Genomic DNA, 21,166 nt, shown 5'->3' on the forward strand with positions numbered 1-21,166 from the left:
CCGCATCCACCCGCACCCAGGGGTGGGATTTGGGAAGGGGCGACCGGGAGAGGAACGCTTGGGCTGCGAGCAACCCGGCTCTGCCTGATGCGAGAGTCCAGCTTGGGACAAGGGGATCTTTCATCAGACACTGCCTTATACCCACAAAATCATTCCCAAACTGCTCGGCAGTCGCTCTCATCGTCAAATCCTAGAATTATTTACATTGGAAAAGACTTCTAAGATCATTACCCCATTCAGTGAAGAAATTGTTCCTAATACCCAATCTAAACCTCCTCTGGCGCAACTTGAGGACATTTCCTCTTGTCCTGTCACTCGTTAACGGGTCCCATTCGTAATGATGGGAAGGTGTCTGTCTCCCGGGATGCTACCTGCGGGCGGGCAGGCACCCAGGGCTTGGTGAGCTCTGGCACACTGGGGTGTCAGCTGGCCTCCGGGCAGTGTTTAATGAGCATTTGCACCTTGTTAGCCCTTGGCTGGGTAGCAGAGGGGCTGGCAGGGCCAGGAAGGCTGTCCTGACTCCCCTGGGTGAGCAGCATCTGGCAGCACATCCATGCCAAGCTCCAGAGCATCACTCCACCTTCCCCAGAAGCTGCAGGCGATATCAGTGGCTCATTTGTGCCATGAACTGCTGTTGTACCCACCAGGTAAAGTTGGTGCCCAGAGCAGCTGGGCTGCCAGAGCCTCCCTCCCGAGCATCTTGCTGCTGGGAGGTCTGAAAAACAGGAGATGTGCCCAAAAGCCATCACAAGCTGGCAAGGAGAGTGGCCAAGGAGTTGTCAGGTCCCTCCAAGACTCTGCCACTGAGGATTTCCTGCCTCTCGAGACTGCTGGGAGGATTAGCCAACCTTTTACAAAGCAGGCTGAAATTAGAAGGCCTAAGCTATTGCTGCCAGGGTGAGACCAGCACGGAGCTGGATGCATGCGAGGGGAGCAGACATGGGAATTCACCCCAGTTTCTTCCAGGGAAAAGGCTCCAGAGATACCACCAGGAGCAGAGTTTTTTTATTGATTGACCAAAGACAAAACTCAAACAAAGATGGGATTAAATCTCCGGGTAGGAGGAAGGAAGTGAAGCCATGATCCTCACCGCGTTTGTCTTTATTGGTAATCCTATCAGGCAGGCAATCGTTAGCGTATGGATAATTGTATTCTTAGCAACAACCAACCACGGTACTTATCTCCCCTTCTCCCGCAGAGCTTTGCATTTCCTGGGTCCCGATCTCAGAGCTGCTCTAGAGCTCAGCCAAATCACCCGGAGGCTGGCAGCATTACAGCGCTGTTTGGTTCAGCAGCTTTTTCCATGTGTGTTTGGTCCCTTCTCCCCCCTACTTGCCCAAATCCCAGTAGCCATGAAGGCATCACCCCACGTCCAGTGCATCACTTGCTTTCGGAGGCTTCCCCTGAGCCCTGGAAATTGCTCACGGCCAGACACAGAACCAGGGTGGGGGAGCTCCAGGGACTGGGTCCTTGCTCCTGTGCTCAGTGGACTGTCAGTTCTGGGCACCAAGAGCAGTTCTGGGTGAGACTGACGGAAACTGGCCACTGTGAGCTGCTAATAGGGTGACATGGGGTGTTCTGGTGTCACACACATTTCCAGCTGTCACAGTGCCCTTGATTACTGCCAACACCCAGGACACCTCCTGCTCTTTCTCCCTGCCAGTGTAAATTTTCCACGGCTCTGGGTTGGAAGTGTGTTGGAGGGTGTTTGCCCGCTCAGGAATGCAGCAGCATGTGGCTTGCATTAACCCAGCACAGAGATCGAGCACTTCAGCCAGCACCCTCCCGAGCAGGATTTATCACTGCCTTAAAATAAGAGAAGCTGGTCCTGACAGCTTCTCCTGAGGTTGGAATCCCTGACAAGGGAATCAACAGGAGCCTCAGAGGTGCTCATTAGCAGCTCCTGGCTCTGGACCTGCAGCGATTCCCTCTCAGGTTGCTGGAACCTGTGGCACTCACAGGAGTTGCAGGGTTTGGATGTCTGTGAAAAACAACACTCCTGGTCTTGAGAGCAACAGCCAGGAACAGCAAGGACACATCTCCCAGAAGAGCTGCTCTAACTGAGCCAAACTCATGCAGTAGCGAGGTGACAGGATCAGCAACAGAGCTCAGCTCCCCATGCCCGGGTTTCGGGTGAGAGCTTCTCCTGCAGAATGTGATCTGATGGGGATGATCCCCCAAGCAGAATTTGGGCCCAGCAGGTCCCGTGTGATGCTGACTTGTCCCCTCCATGGCTCTCAGAGGGAACTGATGGAGTAAACTCGGCCTGGTCCCCGGCCAAAGCTCCCGCTGGGAAGCACGGAGGCATCTCTGGGGTTCCCCTGTCAATTTACAAGGCACGATTCATGCCTCCGGCTTTGTCATACACGCTGCAGGACAGGAGGGGATGGATTCACTCACCAGGTCAGCCAGGCAGGCTCCCTGCCAGGGATCTCTGCCCTGGGCCTGCCCTCCAGCCCCGGGAGAGACGAGCACGGAGTGTGCTGGCAGGGGGGGCTCGGGGAGGGTTTCACCTGGGCACGGTACCCCCGCCCCAGCCCCAGCCCAGGCTCGGGCTGAGCCCGGAGCGGGACAGCAGCAGCAGCAGCGGCTGGAGCGCGCTGCCCTCTCTTGGGAGAAGAACCGCCCTGCAGCGCCCGGCGGGCCGGGATGGCTGGGGACGGTCCCCGAGAGCCCCGGGAGGGCAGGGGATGGCTGGGGACGGTCCCCGAGAGCCCCGGGAGGGCCGGGATGGCTGGGGACGGTCCCCGAGAGCCCCGGGCGGGCAGGGGATGGCTGGGGACGGTCCCCGAGAGCCCCGGGAGGGCAGGGGATGGCTGGGAAGCGCTTCCTCAGATCCCAGTCTGGGCAGGGGGATGGCTCCCCGAGAGCCCCGGCAGAGCAGGGGACGGTCCCCGAGAGCCCCGTTCGTGCAGGCGATGGCTGGGGACGGTCCCCGAGAGCCCTGGGCGGGCAGGGGATGGCTGAGGACGGTCCCCGAGAGCCCCATCCGGGCTGAGGATGGCAGGGAACCGCTCTCCGAGAGCCCCGGGCGGGCAGGGGATGGTCCCCAGGAGCCTCGGGCGGTCAGGGGCTGTCTGGGGACGGTGCCCAGAGCCCCGGCCCCGCACAGAAGCCGCTTTCACACGGCCGCCAGCTCCGGGCCGCAGCGGGGGAGCCAAGGGCGGCAGCAGCTGAAGAGCTTTGCCAACAAAGGGGGATTCAGGAGAGCCGCGGTGACAACTGCTCCGGGAAGCAGCCCCGGCACGGAAAATGCTGCGCTGCAAATCTGCCTGCGGGAGGGACAGAGCCGGGCTGGCTCCTGCTGCGGGTGGCAGCGCTCCCAGGATGCAGGAACGGGGTGTGGGACAGTCGGGAGAGCCTTCTGGAGGCACAAAAAAGATCTGGTCTAACACACCGCGTGTTCAGTCTCTGGCTACAGGCAGGTGCTGTTCTGAGGTCCTCTGCTTCCCTCCCACCCAAAGCAAGGAGAGTCACTGAGCTCCAACACCGGCCTCTGCATCCCAGCCATAACCCAAGCGTGGCTCCACAAGCCTGTGCAGTGAGGTGAGCAGATACGTGCTGCTTTCCAAGGGCAAAAGACAGGATTTTATGTTCCCAGATCCTCCCAGAACCCATTTTCCCTCACATAAATAGTTTGAGCACAAACCAGTCTTATAACTGGTCCAAACTCAGATTATTGCTGCAAGCCCCAGTCACGCTCCCAGTCACTTTTTCCTTGCCAAGAACACAGCCCTCTCCATCTTGATGCCAGAAATGAGAAGCTATCCCAAGAAATGCCCCTGTACTCGTTGTTCTTCAGGCTTGGAGGTCACTCCCCTACCTGCCTGGCTTCTCATTTGCCTTCTCACACCTGGCTGTGCTCTGGCTCGGGGAGCTTTGGGTTCAATCCATGAGTGGCAGAGTTCAGCCCAGGGGTGGAGATGGCTGTGCCTTGCTTCCACCGAAAGGAATGGTCCAGCCCAAGAGCTCTCCTGGGAGTGTTTGTTTCTAGACCTTCTCCCTAAGCTCCTGTCACTACTCCCTCTGCTTGCGAGGCCTCTGCTCTCACCCACACAGCTCTTCCAACATCTCAATTCATTTTACAATCTAATCCCTGAGCTAGGGCAGGCTCTCAGTGATTGTTGAGGGTCTTCAAAGTCTTAAACCAGTACAACTGGTCTTGCCCTTGACAGTACACTGATACAAGCTGATATTCCAAAAGCTCCTAGGTACTGGCAGCCATTCCAGCCCCAGCTGCAGTGGAACAGCTGAGAAATGACACAGCCTTGGGTCTAAACAAGGCAGTGCTGCAGCAGAAAAGCAATTCCAGAATTCTCCTGCAGCCCCAGTCTGCCTTTCCCTGTCAGCACAGCTGGGACACAGCAGCACATGGCTGCTGCTGCTGCCCTGCCCCTCCTCCTGCTCCGGGCAGGCTGCACGGATTTGTTCCGGTGGCAGCCCCCAGTTCCAGGCCCCTCTGCTGAAGGACAGGACACACACGGCCACCAGCATCACACACAGGTGGGAGCCACCAGGCCTCAGACCAGAAGGGACAGGCAATGATTATTTCCCTCTGAACACATTCCCAACCAGCTCTACCTGCCTTGATCCACACTTCTCCAGAACCAGAGGAGGTGCAGCCCCACAGAGGAGTCTTTATGCGCCTTGAAAGAAAAAATGTGCTGCAAGCCTGTTCATTCAACCCCAAACCAGTCTTAAACATGCAGCTGCTCAGTGCCATGCCTGGCACTGCAGGAGGGACACAGCCCTGCTCCATGACTTGCTTTCCAACTGCCACAAAAGGAAAAGCAGGGGTTAATTTGCTTTTGCAGCAGACTGGAGGAAAGGAGCAGGAACATTGGCAAAGGTGCAGTGCAGGCCATCCAACCTGTGGGCTCCCCAGCAGTAATTAAATATCAGTGTGTCGTCCTCCTTTGCAACTGTCATGAAGAGGAAGATGTGTAGATAAATCAAGAGGAACAAAAATAAATCAAGTCCTGATTGCAAAGGCCACAGAGGGACTGCAGGAGGTACCAGCAGTACCTGCAAATGAGGAAGAACAGTGAGGTTATCTTGAAGCACCCCAAATTGCCTGTCCAGGCTGAAAAGCAAGAGAGATCAGTTATAAAAGCATTTCTACAGTGGCTGTACACAGTTTTCAGCCACCATTAGCTCACAGCATTTTCTGGAATTGGGGCTTGTTAAATGCCGAGCACGGACACACCCGGATCATCCACAAGGAGAGGAGGGGCTCATTTGTTAATTGTGCAAAGAGCAGGGGAGGTGAGCTGGGCATGGGGAGAGCTGCTGAAGGGCAACTGGAAAGGAGAAAAAGAAAAGGCTTTATAGGTGACACTAAAAAAGAAGGATGTTTCCAGCAGTGTCTGGGAAGGGGAGGACAGAGGTTTATGTGGAAATGAGTGAGCTGCCTGTCTGCTGCCACAAAGCCATTTACTCTTTGAGGTGTTTCATTTTACAATATATTGCTATAAATATTTCAAAAGCCTCAGGGCTGCTGTCCCACACTCTGTTCCAGCTTATTTACCTACAGTTACAGGTTTCAACAGAGCTCACTGACAAAATATATAAGTTTTCCCACTTTCCCAGTCCTTGCTCACAGCCAAGCTCCTTGAGGCAGCTCTGCCCCAAACCCCTCTGCTTGGACTGCAGCCCTTCTACAGAGCCCCTCTGCACTGTGGGGCTTATTTAGAATCATGGAATCACAGAATGGGTTGCAGTGGATGGGACCTTAAAGCTCATCTTGTTCCACCCCTGCCATGGGCAGGGACACCTCCCACTGTCCCAGGTTGCTTCAAGCCCTGTCCAACCTGGCCTTGGACACTGCCAGGAAGGGGGCAGCCACAGCTTCTCTGGGCAACCCATGCCAGGGAAGAATTTCATCCTAATATCCAAGCTAAACCTACTTCCTGTCAGTTTGAAGCCATTCTCCCTTGTTCTGTCAGCCAGGCCCTTGTCTCTCTCCATCTTTCTTGTAGGTTCTGCAGATAGCAGAAGGCTACAATTAGATCATCCTGGAAGCTTCTCTTCTCCAGGCTGAACAATCCCATTGCTCTCAGCCTTTCCTCATGGGAGAAGTGCTCCATCCCTCTGATCACCATGGTGGCCCTCCCAAAGCAGCACAAGACACCTGGAAGATGAAACCCCCTCTCACTGGGGCGAGGTGGCACCAGAACCACAACACAGAAACCTCTTGTGACACAGACTGGGGAGGCCAGGGCGGGGACAAAGAGCAGGTGGGGCAGTCTGGTAACAAACCTACCAACAAAACTCACCTCCCAAAGTCAGTGCAACCCCAGCAGCTTCCAAACCACAGCCCAGCACAGATGTGCAAACCCTCAAGCACCCCCCAGACTTGTCACCCGACACATTTAGCACTTTGGGAAACAGAGGTGCACACCTGTAAGGTTTCTTCAGATCCCAGTATGAAAGAAAGTGACAGGATAATGCAAAATAATTGATTTTATTTAAAATAAAAAGCAAAACCACAATCATCCGAACAAGACAAGTATCCCAGCTCTGCTGGATGGGTGATAAAAGCAGCTAAGGGCAGTGGCAGGGCTTGGAGCTGACAGTGGGACTGTCACATGAACGGGGTAGCACTTTCCTTCCCCGCCTTTGCAAGGAGGATGCCAAAAAAGCTCCCGTTACAATGTGCCCACACAGGCATTTCAGATTGGATTCAGCCAACAGTCTCATTTCCCAGCCCACCATGGCTGGGGACTCGGGGAGGAGAGCAGAGGTTAACTATGAAAGAGGTTGTGGTCTTTCCTTGAAGCATTTGGAGAGGTTTGATGTAACTGAGGAGACAAACTGGAGCCAGTGCACACGAGCTGGGAAGGGGAGGAAGGTCTGCCAGAGGCTCCTCGGTGTCACCTGCTCCCACACCACTTGTGCAGGGAACAGGTGCTAGGACTGATGCCTCTTGTCCACATCTGCAGTTCTGACAGTGCTGGGTCATTTCCTCCTGAACTCTCATAGCCTGTGTCCATTACCAGGCTCTAAAGCACAGCCAGAGCTCCCAAATCCCATCGCCTTTCCCAGAGCAGGCAGGATTGTGACAATGACACCCAGCCCGAGGCTCTCTGCCCATCCCTGGGGAACAGGGCAGCCCCCAAACCCCCAGGGGGCTGAGGCAAAGCTGTGCTGCTGCTTTGGGGCTCAAGGAGATGAGGGGCACATGGGGTGCTGGACCTGCTGCACCCAGGGCCTCCAGAGTACAAAAGCAGTGGGGTTGGAACAAGAGACATGAAGCACAAGCCTGGAGAAATGAGAGCACAGAGCCCACTCTCCCCAGCCAGCTTCCCACAAGCACGGAGCTAGGCACAAAGGGAGCACAGTTTTTAACTGTTCCTCACTCACCCAGCCTGGAATGAGGGTCTGGGAAGCACCAGCTCCCCCCATTCCTGTAAGACCAGTGAAGCTGACTCCCTGATGAGAGAATTGCATCTAGACCTATTTAGAAACAGATCCTGCTCTAGCAGGACCTCCTGTTTAGAGCAGGCCATGGAACAGCAACAGTTCAACCCTGGTGAAAACAGAAAGTCTTGTTCTGCTACAATTTATGTACCACACAGCAGTTCTGGAAGGGCCACCACAGAACACCACGTGGCCAAGAGTGTTGAACAACATCCCCAATGTTTTCTGCTACAAAAAGCTCCCACCAGGCTCGGAAGTCTCAGGTTGCTCAGGATGAACGGAACACTTTTTGGGGGTGGATGGCTTCAAAGCATCTTACACAGCAGTTAGAGTTCAGCCTCACAACAGCCCTGCGAGGTAGGGATTTTCCTCATGCTCAAAGACTCACCAAAGTGGCTGAGGCAAAAGCCCTAAGTGGAAGAACTGGAGATCCCAGAGTCCTGATTCCCAGGCAGCCTGAACAGACACTGTTTCACAGCAGGAATTGCCCTGTGGAGCAGTCAGGAGAGGGTTGCTGCTATCATGCTGTCTGCAGTCCATTGTAGACACGCTGCTTTTCTGTGAGGGGTGTCACACCAACACAGGCTTCACCTGGAATTGCTTTATTTCACACCATGGAAGAGTTCCCAGGCATGGAAGAATGCTCTGCACACTGAATCTTCCCACTGTGCTTCTAGAGGCAGAGGTGTGGCTTTCCCAGCACAGCAATCAGGCTTTCACATTAGATTTTAAGACTGTGCCAAATGCAGCTGCATCTCACTGAGGTGCTGCCCAGCCACCAGAGAGGGCAGGGACAGCTGTCCACGGACTCCCCTCACCCCGACAGAGCTGAGTCTTGTGAGCCTTTGCCTCTCCATTCTTCCAAAAGGCAGCAGCTGCAGCCTGCTCTGAGAGGACACACACACACAGACTGTGCAGGCTCCCAGGCTGTTCAGCCTTGGCCAGAAATGCCAGGAGCTGGAGAAGTTAGAGGGTTTTTTTAAAGTAATCTTGTGGAAGAATCTGCAGTGGCTACAGAGCAAGTGTGCTTGCTTATGCTTGGCTATCTATCACAGGAAATTCAGAAGTCTGGACAGCTAAAGAATGTATCAATAAACCTTCCCTCTCCGTTTCCCCACCACCACACTGCTCCTACACAAACTGACTGGCACAGAAAAGTCAAAAACAGAGATCCTGACAAACATATTTAGGATTCATTTGTACAAAAGGATATGGCCTAGGAGTGTTTAAATAGGGAAGAGACAAGGTTAAAAATGGATCAGAGAATCCAGAAAAGCAACGCTCCAGGTTCCACCAAACCCAACACGTTTAAGAAAGTCACAGTTGAGGCTTCAACCTCTTTTTAATTTGCTGTTTCATCAGTGCCTGGGCATTGCTGTGTGTTTACTACGTGCACAGCAATTCTGCTGTCAAGTCTCCTCTCCCAGAGAACGGCTGAAGTGAGTTCTGTATCACCTCCTAGGGCTCAGAAGAGCACCCATGGAATCAGCCCATGGGAAGTTTGGATTTCCTGGCAGCACCTTCAGCCACACAGAGACACCACTGACACCACCAGCACAAGCTCCTGCTAATAAAACAAGCCAGCAGCTCCAACAGATCCCTTGGGGACAAGAGCTTCACCTGGCATAACACAAATGCATCTACACAGACTTAAGCAACACATTGCATTTTTAAAAAGCATAAAACAACAAAATGTCCCCCCCTCAGTCCTTTAAAATTGGCACTGCAACTTTCAGCAACATCTGAACCCATAATCTCAAAGAAAAGCTGTTTAGGGATGTGAACTGCCCTGGCCTGAGCAAGCCCACGGCCTCGGAACTGTTTGGTGTTTCAAGCCCAGCAAACGTGATCGTGCCAGAGTCAGACTTTGTCAGCAGTTGCCTTGTGCTAAACATCACACCCTGAAGGACTGGAATTGCTGGCAAATGCTGACTTTCCCCCCCCCCAGTTTTTTCTGTCCAAGAAACTCCAGGATTCCCCTGCTCCGTTGAGCTTCCCATCACAAGGTGCTAGTGCAGCTTTGTTACCTGTCACTGTGACAGACACAGTGGAAGTAGATGGACTGTTGCTGGTTCAGGTGTTGCACTTCAGGTGTGTGCATGGAGCACGCAGATTAAGACCAGGAAAGACGCTTCAGGTTGGTGGTCACCTCTGCTGAAGTTGCTTCAGTGCTTGGGGCATTCACACCACCTTCCCTTCCTTGGCTGAACAGGGATCTTCTCTTGGAAACAAGATGAAAAAGGAAGGTGTTCACCCAGTGGAAGCAAGGTCAGGTGACATGGGAAGAACACAGAAATGCTGCTGCCACTGTAGGGAGAAAATTCACGTGGCCAAAGCTCAGCTGCAGATTAAACCAGCCAGAACCGTGGGGGAAAATAAAAAAAACAGTTTTTTCAAATATATTAATGGCAAAAGGCAAATTAGAAATAACACTGGCCCATTCCAGGATGAGGATGGTCACCTCACAAACAGGGACATGGACATGGCAGAGGCGTTTAATGTTCCTTTGCCTCTGTCTTCAGCACAGATGATGGACCAAGGGGGTCTCAATGCCCAGAGCTGGAGGACTGCGACTGTGAGAATGTTCAACTCCCAGTCGACCCCAAACTTGTGCAGGATCTGCTCCTACAAATTCATGAGGCCTCATGGGATTCATCTGAGAATCCCCAAGATGCTGCTGATGTCATTGCAAAACCTCTCAATGATTTTTGAGCAGTCTTGGGAATCCAGAGGGGTCCCAGCTGACTGGAAGCTGGTGAATGTTGTCCCAGTTTTCAAGAAGGAGGACCCTGGAAACCACAGGCCTGTCAGTCTCACTTCAGTGCCCAGCCAAATCATGGAAGAGATTATTCTGGGAAGTACTGAAAAACACCTGGAGGACAATGCAGGCATCAGTCACAGCCAGCACAGCTTCATGAGGGGGAAGTCCTGCTTGTTGAATCTGATCTCCTTCTGTGACAGGGTGATCCACCTTGCTGATCTAGGAAAGCCAGTAGATGTCACCTTTTGGACTTTCAGCAAAGCTTTGGATACTGTCTCTCCCAAAGACCTTCTGGACAAACTGTCAAGCCCACAGCTGGTTAACCATGTTACAGGGTGGGTGAGCAACTGGCCTACAGGCTGGACACAAAGGGTGACAGTGATGGGGGTGACACCAAGCTGGCACTGGTCACTAGTGGGGTTCTGCAGGGCTCCATCCTCATCCCTGTGCTCTTCAACATCCTCATTAATGACTTGGACACAGGACTGGAAGGAATATGAAGCTTGCTGACAACACTAAATTGGGAGGAGCTGTCAACTCCCTTGAGGGTAGAGAGGCCTCAACAAATTAGGTGAGAAATCACCAACTGTGTGGGGCTTAACAAGGGTGAGGGCTGGGTTCTGCACTGGGGACAGGATACTCCTGGTTGTGTGGATAAACTGGGGAAAAAGAGGCTGGAGAGCACAGCTGTGGAAAGAGAGCTGGGGTCCTGGTTGGTGGCAAGCTGGATCTGAGTCACAAGTGCCCTGGAGCTTGGAGGGCCAACTGTGTCCTGGGGGGCATCAGGGACAGCCTTGACAGCCAGGCAAGGGAGGGGATTGTCCTGCTCTGCTCTGCACTAGGGTAGCCTCACCTTGAGTGCTGGGGGCAGTTTTGGGAACCACAACATATAACAGACATTAAGCCATTGGAAAGCATCCAAAGGATGCCATGAAGATGGTGAAGGGTCTGGAGGGGAAGCTGGATGAGGAGTAGCTGAGGGCACTTGGTCTGTTCAGCCTGGAGGAGACTGAGGTCAGACCTCATTTGAGTTTTCAGCATCCTCCTGAGGGACAGCAGAGGGGCAGGTACTGATCCAATGACAGGACTCAAGGAAACGGCTGGAGCTGAGTCAGGGCAGGTTGAGGTTGGATATCACAGAAAGGTTTTTCACCCAGAGGGTGGCTGAGCACTGAACAGGCTCCCCAGAGCAATGGTCACAGCACTGAGCCCGTCTGAGCTCAAGAAGTGTTTGGACAATGCTTTTGGGCACAGGGTGGGGGTTCTTGGTTTCTGTGCAGCGCCAGGAGTTGGCCTCGAGGATCCTCATGGGTTCTTTCCAAGTGCCTGTATTCCAGGATTCTATGAGACACACACTTGGAAGCTCCAGCCCTGACAGCAGTGCTCTCCTGCAGCAGGGGAAGATCCAAGGACCCATTTTCCACAGCTCAGGTCTTGCAGAAGCTCATTTCTTCCTCGCTCTTCCTGAAATTCTGCTGTGAGATCCGCCGGACGTTCCGATAGGCCAAAAGGGCTGGTGTTCCTTTCCTCAAGTGTACAGGACAACATGTAAACATATGACAGTGTCAAAGCAAGGCAGGTTTTTACATTTACCTGCTGGTTTTAGAAAGAGTTCTTTAAAAACTGACCGTTGTCTTCCTTGCCAGTTCCGTGACCCTTTAAATACTTGGCATGTCCTTACCCACAGCTGGGTTATAGTGCACTCACCCGGGGCACAGAGGGGACAAAGCATTGCACAAAGGACGTAGTTGGGGCGTTCCCCTACAGGTTATTCAGGAGCCAACCTTGGACAGCACGTAACGAAGATGTCTGGATCGAGGAAGAGTGACAAAAACTTAAGGAGTGTGAGAAATAGAAGCAGAAGGGGGTAGAACAGAGCTGGCTGGCTGCTAACGGAGCTTCGATCGGCAGCTGCCTCTGGGCAGGTGGTGTTATCCCTCAGGGGTAGCTGCGGCCTCCACAGGATTCCCTAATCCTGTCAAAAAAAGGTACAACTGCCTTTGAGCATTCCCCTCATAGCAGGGCACAAGATCCCAGCATGCAGATTAATCTCAGGCTTATTCTTCCTCCAGCATTGTACAAGCAGGGTTAGGATTTTATGTTTGGAAGTGTTTCTGTCAACTAAGCCATCAGACAGCTGGAAGGGAACGCCCACCCACCCTCACAGAGTGAAACAGTCAACATACAGGAGGAAGAACACTGAAACCCAGAAAGCAAATGTTCTAGGCAAGGTGCTAATTTTTAATAGTTAGGGTATTCATTTCAAAATTTGAATGGCAAATAATTTAAAAATGCACGGGTTTTTCAGAAGAACAGATCTGCATCGTGATCTGCACTTTTACAGCTTTTGTTTTTAAACCAGGGTCTGCATTAAGGTTTGTTCTCTCCTGCTGCTCATTCCTTGCCTGAAGTCACGCTGGCTGCCGAAATGGGATTTGACAATGTCATAACAAGCAAATTGTGAAAACCTCTAGGGCAAAATAAGCAGTCAGTACAGCTCTCCCCAATGTTTAATGATGCTCTGTACTTGTAATTCAATTGTATTCAGTTACAAGCAGCTCCTGGAAACAAGAGAGCAATCTACAGGAGCACACAGGTCTTCAGGCAGTCCCTAGACTGGGAAGTCAGGCATCATGCTGGAATATGGACTTCCTCAGGTAAACTACTGCTGCACACCTTGTTCAGCAAGCCACACACTAAGCCACCACAGCACTTGCATCCACGCCAAACCTGGGGCATCCAAGAGCTCAGGAACTGGCCAGCACTCTAATGCAGGCAGGCAGCCAATCCAGCAGCATTGGTTAACCAAGCTGCAAGGAATTTGCTTAAGAATTTTGGCAAGCCTCTGCTGTATGAGAAAAATGCTTTATTTAGGAAAGAATGTTTAAGTTCTTCCCTGCAGTATACTCCCAGATTCCCAGTGCTCCACTGTTTTTAACCTGGCCAGTCCAGAGAACTGCTTTCCTCAGCAACTTTACCCTAAGTGTATCTATCCTCAATTTTGCCATATTAATGTTGCCTCCTTCCACACTGACTGAAATTTGCTCAATATTTATGTATTTGTTTATTTATTTATTTTAAATGTGAACACAGACATTTGGAATTTGGGATGACTTTTGCCTCCTTTAACAGATAAAGCAGTGGAACAAATTGAAATAATCCAGGCAGCAGTAAGAGAAACCATACAACTGCTTAAAGGTTTTCGGTTTGAATAACAGATGTTTGAATGTTAACATTGTTAAATATTTGAAACCTGAGTGCTGCCTGATCATTCTTCATCTTAAACTGTTCACTATTCATTTGTGCTCTCTGAAGAGCAGTTAAAACATCCCACCTCTCCCATTAAACAAAGACAAAATCAAATTCTTTCATCTATTAAAAGAGACAACTAGGAAAAGTAATAAAACTGTTTATTAAATAAAACCCCTGATTTTTAAAAAAACATCAATAATCTTAGTTTTCTGTTTGGAACAATTAAAATAGAAGACAGCACTAGTCAACTGCTTTATGTCCTGTAAGGAATCCCTTGCTCTCCATCCCTCTCTGCTGAGGAATCCCCTATCTGAAGGGTGCCAGCTTCCCCTCACATTGTCCTGTGCTTGTTTAAAACCACCAGCTGCCATGGGGTCACCTGGAGGAGCTGCGTTCTTTGCTCACGCAGTCGTCCTGGGAAGTTGTGTCCCCGTTCCCCATCATTCCGCACGTCCTCCGCTTTTTCCTCCGGTGCATCATCCCCTCTGTCTCGGAGCCAGAGTCACACTGAAGGATGGAAAGATGAAACCACAATTCAGAGGAACCTCATGAACTGCCTGTGCTGTGCATTTCGCCACAAGAGCTACTCAGCAACCCTGAGCTCAAAGAATGTACTGTTTTAGGTTAGACACATCAAGGAAATTTTAAATTAAGCATTTAAAAATCAGGAACAGAAACGTTTTTGGATTTCATCACTGACTAAAGCTGATTTGGGGTAAGACAATGAACGTGTTCCTTTTGGCCCCTAGAAGGACCTCATCTTCGAGAAGACTGGCTTCTGAAGGATTTAGGTGTTGAGAAGAGTCCCATGTCATAACTGATCTGGTTTGGATTTTGTTCCCTCTCCCAATTTTTAGAACATTCATTTTGCAGCCATTTTCCACAAGCTAAATGAGTGACAGATTCATGTATAATCCAGACATGGATCAAACAGACTGAAGCCACTTAGCAATGCAAAGAGAGGCTTCAGCAAACAGAACCTGCTAAGATCACAGGCTCCTCCACCATGTAGATTGGTTTATCTGCTGTCCACTCATTTATTCCATAAGGCATGAATATAAGGATGAAGGCACATGATCAGGTATGGAAAAACAATGTAATTCCAGAATATGGATCACCTATTACAGTAAAAAGCATTACCTCTGAATCAGAGTCTGAGGAGCTGGAACTTGAGGAACTGGAAGAATCACTAGAACTGTCAGAAGCAATACCAGTAGATTCCTGCAGGTCAACTGAATCAGCCAAGGCTGCCAAGTCAGGATGTTCCTGCTTTAGAATCCTAAACACAGTTGAAATTTCAGGGTTAGCCCTTGAACTGTAACACTGCGTATTAATGAATATTTTTAGGTTTTGTTTTCAGTGAAGAATAGGCAAAGAAAGCTACTAAACCTCTTACCTGTACCATTTCCGTGACAGTTTGGGCCTCCCTCTTACTGTCTTGTGCCACACCACTGGGAAGTTGGTACAGCTGGCAAAGTTTTGTGTGATGGCAATAGTCGTGTCAAGATTGAGGACTACGTGCCACCAGCCACCTAAAACACAACACCAGTGACCATTGGTGGCTGCACAGCAGAGAGCAAGTCCAAGAACATCCAAGAACACTTTTCCCATAGTGCAGGTGGAACTGGACATTATCTCCCAAACCCAGGTGAGTTTGCCTACACATCATTTTTCCTCAGCCTTATTTCAGCTTTCACCCCAATGCCTGACAGGTTCTTGTTACACAGTGCTGCTCCATGCTCTGACCAAATTACCCAGCTCACACACAGGACTGAAGATGTGACTTGACAGCACCATGCTGGCTGCTGACGGTTTATTTAACAGCAACAGCCATTGTAACCCAGACTGCACAGAGGACCCTTTCTGTTCAGCTGGAGAGCACTTTCCACGCTGATTTTGTAAGGTTCTTATGATTACAGACTAACCTTTCATTTAAAAATAGATGCAAAATTGTTTCTCCACACGGGATAAAAATAGTGGAGTTCTTACAACCCACTTATAGCCTCATAAAAGACTGAGGGAACAGTTTAATGGAACCCGACAGCTACAAACTCTTAACAGAAGGTACACTCAGGAGTCACTAATAAGTGCCAAGACAATCAAAAGGCACCCTTCACACACCAAGTCAGCTGGATGTCAGAGACAAGCAATGTGGACAGAAACTATGGGCTGTGCTGCACATAAATGATGCAAGATTCAGAGGTTAGAATCTGGCACTGAACTCACCTCACCCCCTGCTTACAATGGGCACACAGTGTGCAGCCACTCAGAGAGAAAGGCATCTTTAGCAAAGCTTTATTTAGCTTTTGATTTCAAATGCAAGATGAGGCATAACCACAGAGAAGTGGGTGGAAGGTGTCAGTGCCTTTAAGTAGTTCGTTTCCCACAGCTAGGAAAAATTCACATGCAAAATTCAGTCATGAATTTGCTCCAGCGTGTATAAACTCGAGCATTTTTGTCTAAGAGTTACTGGGGCTCAAACACCTCTATTATTTTATGCCATTATTTTATGCCCTGACAGCTTCCTTATTGCTGCAATTTAGTTCAGGATCACATTCCTGTCATGCTGTAACACAAGTTCCACTTGTTCTGCCATCTGTACCACATACAATCCTATGCCACAGGCCATACACACTTTGGGACGTTCAGCAAGTAACTGAACAGTCTCAAAACAAGCTCAGGAGAGTTTGTTTTCTAAGAGATGGGCCGTGTAAGAAAGCTGAAATATTCCCTTCATCTCTATTACACAGGAGTATTACATATATGCTTTTTCTCTCCCAGATTTCCTTCCTGGAGAGATCTGCACATACCTGGCACAAAGACTGTCTCTCCTGGTTTCTGTAGGACTTCCAGGGGTTTGAACTCAGGGGGCCAGGTGGGAAGCTGTGTCCGGGGATAGATGACATTGAACCAGGTGATGGCCTCGTCCTGCTGGTTCCCCCCCTCTTCCCGTGTCACTTTGATCAGCTCTCTGGGAGTGCTGGTTGGGAACAGGCACCAACGCTTATGTCCCTGGACTAAGGCATTCCATGCACTAGTTCCCAAGGGATCAATGTGAATTCCTGTTCCAGAACGAGGTGGGCCCATCACAAACCATCTGCAGGAGGGGGAAGAAAAGTGCTTTAGTCATAGAGCAGGCAGGTACCTCCCTTTCTTCATGTTAGACAGAGAATTCATTGCACTTTCAGTTAGAAATTGAAGTAATTACAGTTCCTTCATTTACACTCTTGATTTTGTTAAGTTCACACTGCAGCAAAAAGGTACAACAGGAATTTAACCTAAAAACCACTATGCATTGGGACAGGAATGACTGTGGGACAAGCAAGTGAAGATGACTTTCTAAATGTCATAGCTCTATTTTGTTTCAAACAGTTCTTCAGCAAAATAGTGACTTCAAAGTTTATGAGTGTAATTAAGTCCCAACAGCCTGTGCTAGCATTCTTCCTAGGCAGGGGGACTCTCCTATGGCTTTCTAAAATTTCCTGCTCAAGCACATCCAGAACTGCAGAACAATGAGGAACAAAAGGCAACACAAGGAACAGAGCAAGTTACGCAACCCTGGCCTCTCTCTGCTCCTTCTGTTCATTCACAACAGGCTTTTCATTCCAACACTTAACTACATGGAGCTTATTCTCCAGTGACCATTCAGGATTTGAGGTTTATATTCCCACTGCCCGTTTGCAAGGTTTATTTCTCCCAGTGGAGAACTTTATCTACTGTACGTGTTTAACTGCAGCAGCACCTTCAGCTGCTCATTTTCCCTGAAACGGAGCAGTAAGACCAACCACACCAGAAAAAGCAGTGTGAAGTGACTTCATAGCAGGGATCAAGAGGAAAAAAAAAGACAATAATTATTTAGTTGGCAGCAGAGAGTACAGAAACTAAAGCACCACCATGATCCCTCCATGGTGTAGTGACAGGCAGGTGATGCCCAGCAAGAGGAATGCAAAGGTTCAGAAAATACACCGAGTTGTCCATCTCTCCTTTCCAGTGCAGTTGTAAATCAAGCTTGTTTTGAAGGATCATTTGCCAGCATCAATTGTAGGACAGCAAGTTTGATTATCAAGCTGCTTTCTTCCTGCTTCACAAAGGAGCTGTAAATAAGCAGGTGTTTGCCCTTTCTATTGCCAATTCACTCTTTAGATTTATATTAGCATTAGAAAGCTGATTAAACTACAAGTAGAACAGTCAAGGCTTTCATTAAGAAATCAGAAGAAATTATACACATAAAGGTCTGTCTGGCACTGTTCAATATCATTTTTCTGACAGTAAATTCAATCTACACACACACACAGAAGGTTTTAAAACCCTTATTTAGCAACACTGCCATTTACCAGCATCTTCCTCCAAATATTTAACTTACAATGAACAAAACACAGTTTGCCCCAAGACATCAAATTTACAATTGAAAACTTCACAACTCCTAAATTCAATCTGAAAGCAAACCCCAGCCCCCTTCCCCAAATTAAAACAGCTGCTTCAGTAAAGGGCTTCCAAAAATTACTGTCTTTATTTTGAAGAGGAACAATGCCAATAAAAATGTCCTAAACAGCACCAATCCTTCTTTTAAGGTCTACACACTATCACACACCTCTCAGCCCAGAGATCAACCTGTACAGGTCGTATCCTCCTTACACGATTAGCACCACTTCCTGTCAGATTTTCAATTATGCTCTAAGAGTACTGCACACTCATTTCTGTACCTAGATGAACCCTCTAATTCCAGGAGGCATTACCTGCTGTTGTGCATCACTCAGCTCTCAAAAAACATCAACAGCCTGAAAAAAACCCCACATTTCCTAGGACAAAATATAACAAGTTGGATACCAAGATCACAAGCAAAGAGCTCGGCATGTGCCTGTAGGTGGGGAGGGTGTGGGGGACCCAGCAAAATAAATGAGTCACAACCAGATTCTCTCATTTACCTTTAACTTGGGTAAATGATCTCTAGTTCATTAAGTGTATTCAGTTTCTACTAGAGACTACACCTGGTGTGGTTTTGTGTTGTATGTTCTTAGAAGAGAATTACAAAAAGCACTGTAAAAACACCTCCTTCAGTGACCTCAAATGGAATTAGGTTCTTCCTTCACTCCTGCAAAAGCACAGCTGGACTACAGGCACACGAGAGAGGGCAGAGGAAAGTACCATTACTCATTACTTGCTCAATTTTATTTAAATAAACCACATCAGATCCTCATGTCACTCAAAGGGCAACAGGCATTGTCTGACAATTATAATGTCACTGTAAAGGCTTTAATTTCTAGGGAGGGTTCAGCTTATGCTCATACTGCTATGGAGTGTCATAGTAACATAGATAAAAAAGGTTTGTGTATCTAGAAGCCCAAATACAAGGTTGCTGCATTTGAATTTATGAATGAAACGTCATTTCACCCTCTTCCAATCTGAAGCAAAAATAAGGAAAGAGTTGAAAAGACTACACAGACGTGAAATACTGTTCTCTCTCAAAACCATCTGAAGGGGAGCTAAGAACTAGTGCCCACATTAGATCCTAATCTAGCTTAAGATCTTTACCTTAAAAGGACTGACTCATAATTAAACAAAATTCCACACTGTACATAAGACACGGGTGCAAAACCCAGGAGCTGTTCCTGAGGTACTTAAAATTTGAACGCCAGAAGGCACACACACAGAGCAAGAAACTGATCTTTGTAACTCTCAGTAACTATGTAATTTTTGAAAAATCTAAGAAGTGACGTAAACTGGCTTAATAAAATGAAAAGAAAAAACCCCACACCATAAATCTGTAGCAACACTCGTTGCTGAAAGAGAAATTGTGATGCACAAACCTGCCCTTCTCTCCTGCAGGATTACAGACGTACGCTCATTTTAGAGATTCTGTAAAAATATCCCTTTTTTATGTAAGGCAGTCCCAGGTATTTAGGAACAACCAATGAGCTGGAAAATACCCAGTTTTGTCTTGCTGTCACTCTACCTGTAGGGTGGCCGTCGTTTCTCCCCTGCATACTGAAAGAGATCATCAGTGAAGAATTTGGGGACTTTGTAGTCCTCCAGGAGTTTCCTTCGCTTGGGATGCTCTCCATAGCTGCTGTCAAAGATGTAGAGGGGGCTGTCATCCCGTGTGGTTTCCATGTACTCTATGTAATATTTCATCTTCATCTTCACAGAGTAACCGTCATTGTCCTCCCCACATTTGAACTTCTGGTTCCTGTACTTGCGTTTGAGCCGCTCCAGCGTCCACTTCTCCTGGGCAGACCAGCCCACCTGAGCATTCAGCAACACCACGGGCTTGTAAGGCTTTTCATAACGCTCAACAAATTCCTCCACTGTTAACTGGAGTGCATCTGCCCTCTCCACGTTATCCTGTGAAACCAAGGGAGGAAAGCAGCACAGATATTAGGACAGACTGACGTCCTAGGACTGCACTTGCCTGTGGGGGAGCTTCACACATATCCTTTGCTCCACACGCCACGAGGGTATGGCGCTGCCTCTGTGTTATTTTAAGCTCCTCGAGGCTGCAGGCCCATTTCTGCTGGCCCGCTCCCTGCACACATCAGTGACACGAGCAGCCCGAAGCCTTTGGCACTGCTCCCCACCGAGCCAGCTCCCCGGGCGGAGAGGCCACCCTGCCCTTTCGGCTGACACATCCCCTGCTGCATTTCACCCCCTCGGGACACGGGGAAGCGCTCCTGGGAATTATGCGGGTGCCCGTCCCATCCCGGCGGGCCCTGACCTTCCCACACCCCCTCGCCACGTGGAGGGAAGAAAGTCCTCTCCCTCACCGAACCTCTCTCTCCTGCCAGCTCCGAGGCAACCCCAGCCTCGGGAACGGGCCCCTTCCCGCTCCCCATCACGCATCCCGCAGTTCCCCCTTCACCACAGGCATTCCCAATCCCCTCAGCGGCCCCATCCATCCCTGTCTCCTCAGGGCTCCCCAACCCCCGGTCGTGTCCCCGCCACAGTTCCCTCAGCTCCCGCCGTTCCCCTCATGTCCCCGGTTCCCCGCAGGACTCGTTCGGTCGCGCCCCCCTCCATTCCCAATTTCCCCATCTCCATTCCCCATTCCCACCCTCCCATTCCCCACGCCCTTCTTTCCCCTCAGCCCCCCGCTCCCCTCCGCCCGACGCACCTTGCAGGCGGTGGGGCTGAGAGGAAAGGTCTCGCAGTAGTTGTGACGGGTCCAGTCCAGCGAGTCCTTCAGCTCGGGCCGGGCGCTGCGCTTCGCCTCCCGGATCCGCTTCTTGCTCTTGTGATTCATGGCGGCGGCGCTGGGGGCCGTCACCGCCCGTCACCCCCGGCCCGACCCTGATCCCGATCCCGGCCCCGCTCCGGCCGCACCTTCCAGAAATTTCACCCCGTGCCGCCGCTGTCGCCGCGGCCCCGCCCCCGCCGCGCTCCCATTGGCTGGCTGCCCCCCGGCTTCCGCCACGCCTCGGCGCTGATTGGCCGTAGCTGGGGAAGCGGCGCCCCCGCACCGCCATGTTGAGGAAGGGCAGCACGGGCGGCACGGAGGCGGCGCGGGCGCCGAGCGCCCTTGGTCGCGCAGTCCCGCGGCCACCCCGGGACCCCACCGCCGCCGCCGCTGCCCGTCCCGCGGCGGGCCCGCGCTCCGCGCCTGCCGCTCCCCTGACAGCGGCGGGCCGGCCGTGGGTCACCCGGTTTCCTCCCTTCTCCCGGCAGCGGCCCGCGGAGGTGCCCGCCCTGCCCCGCTGGGGCAGCGGCGCGGGCGGGAGCGGCCCGGTTTAACCGCGGCGC

At 50.6% G+C, this 21,166-nt stretch overlaps 1 protein-coding gene across 1 annotated transcript; it reads right to left on the reverse strand.

Annotated features, from left to right (window-relative positions):
* Positions 1-6,447: 6,447 nt before the first annotated feature.
* Positions 6,448-20,790, reverse strand: JMJD6 (jumonji domain containing 6, arginine demethylase and lysine hydroxylase). The gene is made up of 7 exons (XM_069032608.1): positions 20,541-20,790; positions 19,386-19,774; positions 16,243-16,529; positions 14,829-14,964; positions 14,573-14,711; positions 13,812-13,939; positions 6,448-12,155 (listed from the first exon to the last, which is right to left on the reverse strand). The coding sequence occupies exons 1-7, from the start codon at positions 20,667-20,669 to the stop codon at positions 12,119-12,121; spliced, it is 1,245 nt and encodes a 414-aa protein (XP_068888709.1). The 5' UTR covers positions 20,670-20,790; the 3' UTR covers positions 6,448-12,118.
* Positions 20,791-21,166: the final 376 nt, after the last annotated feature.

This window comes from Aphelocoma coerulescens, chromosome 18 (assembly GCF_041296385.1).
Source record: "Aphelocoma coerulescens isolate FSJ_1873_10779 chromosome 18, UR_Acoe_1.0, whole genome shotgun sequence".
NCBI classification, from domain to species: domain Eukaryota; kingdom Metazoa; phylum Chordata; class Aves; order Passeriformes; family Corvidae; genus Aphelocoma; species Aphelocoma coerulescens.